We start from the raw sequence: 1919 nt of genomic DNA, 5'->3' as shown, positions 1-1919 counted from the left end.
TGTAGTGCTACAGAGTAGGGCATGAGGTTTACGCTGGATCCCAGATCAACCAAGGAGCATGAGAAAACTGTCTTCCCAATCTGGATAGAGATGATGAACTTGCCAGGGTCTCCCCGCTTCTTTATCTGCATGTTTTGAAGCGCTGCGCTGCACTCCTTAGAGACAGTCATGAATTCGCTCTCCCCTGATATTTTTCCTGAGATCAATCCCTTCATAAAGCTGTGCATGGAGGGCGTCATCTGGATGGCATCCATCAAGGGGAGTCGGACGGTTAGGTCCTCCAGCCTCTTTATGCACTTCATCTCCTCTCGCTCCTTACGAGTAGCCTTTGCTGGAACAGGGTAAGGGACTTGAGGAGTGTATTCGCGAGCAGGAATAGGCTCTGGGATCAGGCGGACAGCCTCAGCTAGTTGTTCTGGTCCTGGCGAATTGGTTCCAACTGTTGGTTACCTCTCCTTCTCAGCTGCCGGGGTATCGGCTGATGGTTGTTCTGACTATTTATGCTTCCCCTTCTCAGCCGCAGTGAACCTCTTCTTTACCGGTTCCCACAATTGCTTTCCACTTCTCAACTCAACCGCATTGCAATCCTTAGGGTTTTTGTCGGTTATCCCAGGTAGAGTACCTTGTTGCCTCTTGGCGCTCTCAGCAGTCTGAACAATCTGAATGTCCATTTGTCTCATATGGCTCGCGACATTGTCGTACTTGGTACTCAAATCGCTGAACATATGGTTCATTCTGGTATTGATCTCTGTTGTAACCTGGTTTAGAGCCTTCCCTTGGAGCTGTTGTCCTTGGAGCAGCTGCTGCAACATAGCTTTTGTCTCATCTTGCGGAACAACGATAGGAGCGGAGGTAGTTGGCTGAGTGTTCTGGTGTTTCTGCATCTGAGGTGTATTGTTCTGCGGTTGGCTTAGAACATAGGTCCGGGGTTCGTAGTTCTTTTGATACCCGGCATACTGACCTTGGTTACTCTGTGCAGGATCAGCTGTTTTATCTTGCTTAGGCCAGAAAAGCTGTGGGTTCTTCCTCACGTTAGGGTTTAGGTGGTAGTTTTTGAGCTGCCATCCTTGCCAATTCACGTAGCTCACCTCTTACTGATCGTCTCCTGATATTTCAGCATCGAACGCAAGGTCACCGGCACTCTTCTCAGGAGCTGCTTCTTCCATTATGAACACTTGGCTTTGGTTTCCCTTAAGCAGTTGGTCCACCTTTGCAGCGAGATCATCTATGCTGTTCACACTCTTCGAGCGGTCATGCTCCTTGTTCTTGTTTAGTGAACTTGAAGCCATGTTCTCAATCAGCTCGAACGCACCAGGTGTGGTTTGAGTCATGAAATCTCCATTACTCGAAGAATCAAGGGTGTTTCGAAACTCATAGCTCACTCCATCATAGAACACCTCCAATATATAGTCATCGTCAAACCCATGGTGCGGGCACTCTCTCAGGTACTCCTTGTACCTCTCCCAAGCTTCATGAAAAGGTTCATCATACTTCTGCTTGAAATTGGAGATCATGTGCCGTAGAGCCGCGGTTTTAGACTTCGTGTAGAAGTGGCTCAGGAACGCTGATCGGACCTGGTCCCATGAGGTAAGAGAGCTGGTTGGCAGAGATTAGAGCCAGCGAGAAGCTTTCCCTTCAAGAGAGAATGAGAACAGCGTGCATTTGACATAGTCTGGTGGCACTCCGTTAGAGCGAGAGAAATTGCAGATTCTCTCAAAGGCTTCGATGTGGTCCATCGGGATGTCAGTAGTGAGACCGCTGACCGTGCTCTTCTGTACCAGACTTATCAGTGCAGGTTCGATCTCATAGTCTTGCCGAATGCAAGGAGGAGGGTTGATGGGGGAGCGGTTAGTAGCGAAGTTCTGCGGAAGGTTCCGCTCCCCAATAGGAGCACCACGCTCTTCTCGCGCGGCGTTCTC

The 1919-nt window shown here is 49.5% G+C and overlaps 1 protein-coding gene across 1 annotated transcript in view; it reads right to left on the bottom strand.

Annotated features, from left to right (window-relative positions):
* LOC106314871 overlaps positions 1–1514 on the bottom strand; it is a 1857-nt gene extending 343 nt beyond the window's left edge. Inside the window, exons 1-3 of the mRNA XM_013752679.1 lie at positions 1313–1514; positions 623–1066; positions 33–421 (exon numbers count right to left, since the gene is read on the bottom strand). Of these exons, the coding sequence (XP_013608133.1) occupies positions 33–421; positions 623–1066; positions 1313–1514 (1035 nt within the window). The remainder of the gene's footprint in view (positions 1–32; positions 422–622; positions 1067–1312) is intronic.
* Positions 1515–1919: the final 405 nt, after the last annotated feature.

The sequence above is a fragment of the Brassica oleracea genome, chromosome C9, assembly GCF_000695525.1.
Source record: "Brassica oleracea var. oleracea cultivar TO1000 chromosome C9, BOL, whole genome shotgun sequence".
Taxonomy (NCBI): domain Eukaryota; kingdom Viridiplantae; phylum Streptophyta; class Magnoliopsida; order Brassicales; family Brassicaceae; genus Brassica; species Brassica oleracea.
Note: the sequence above shows the minus strand (reverse complement) of the source record. Positions and strands in the feature narration are given on the sequence as shown.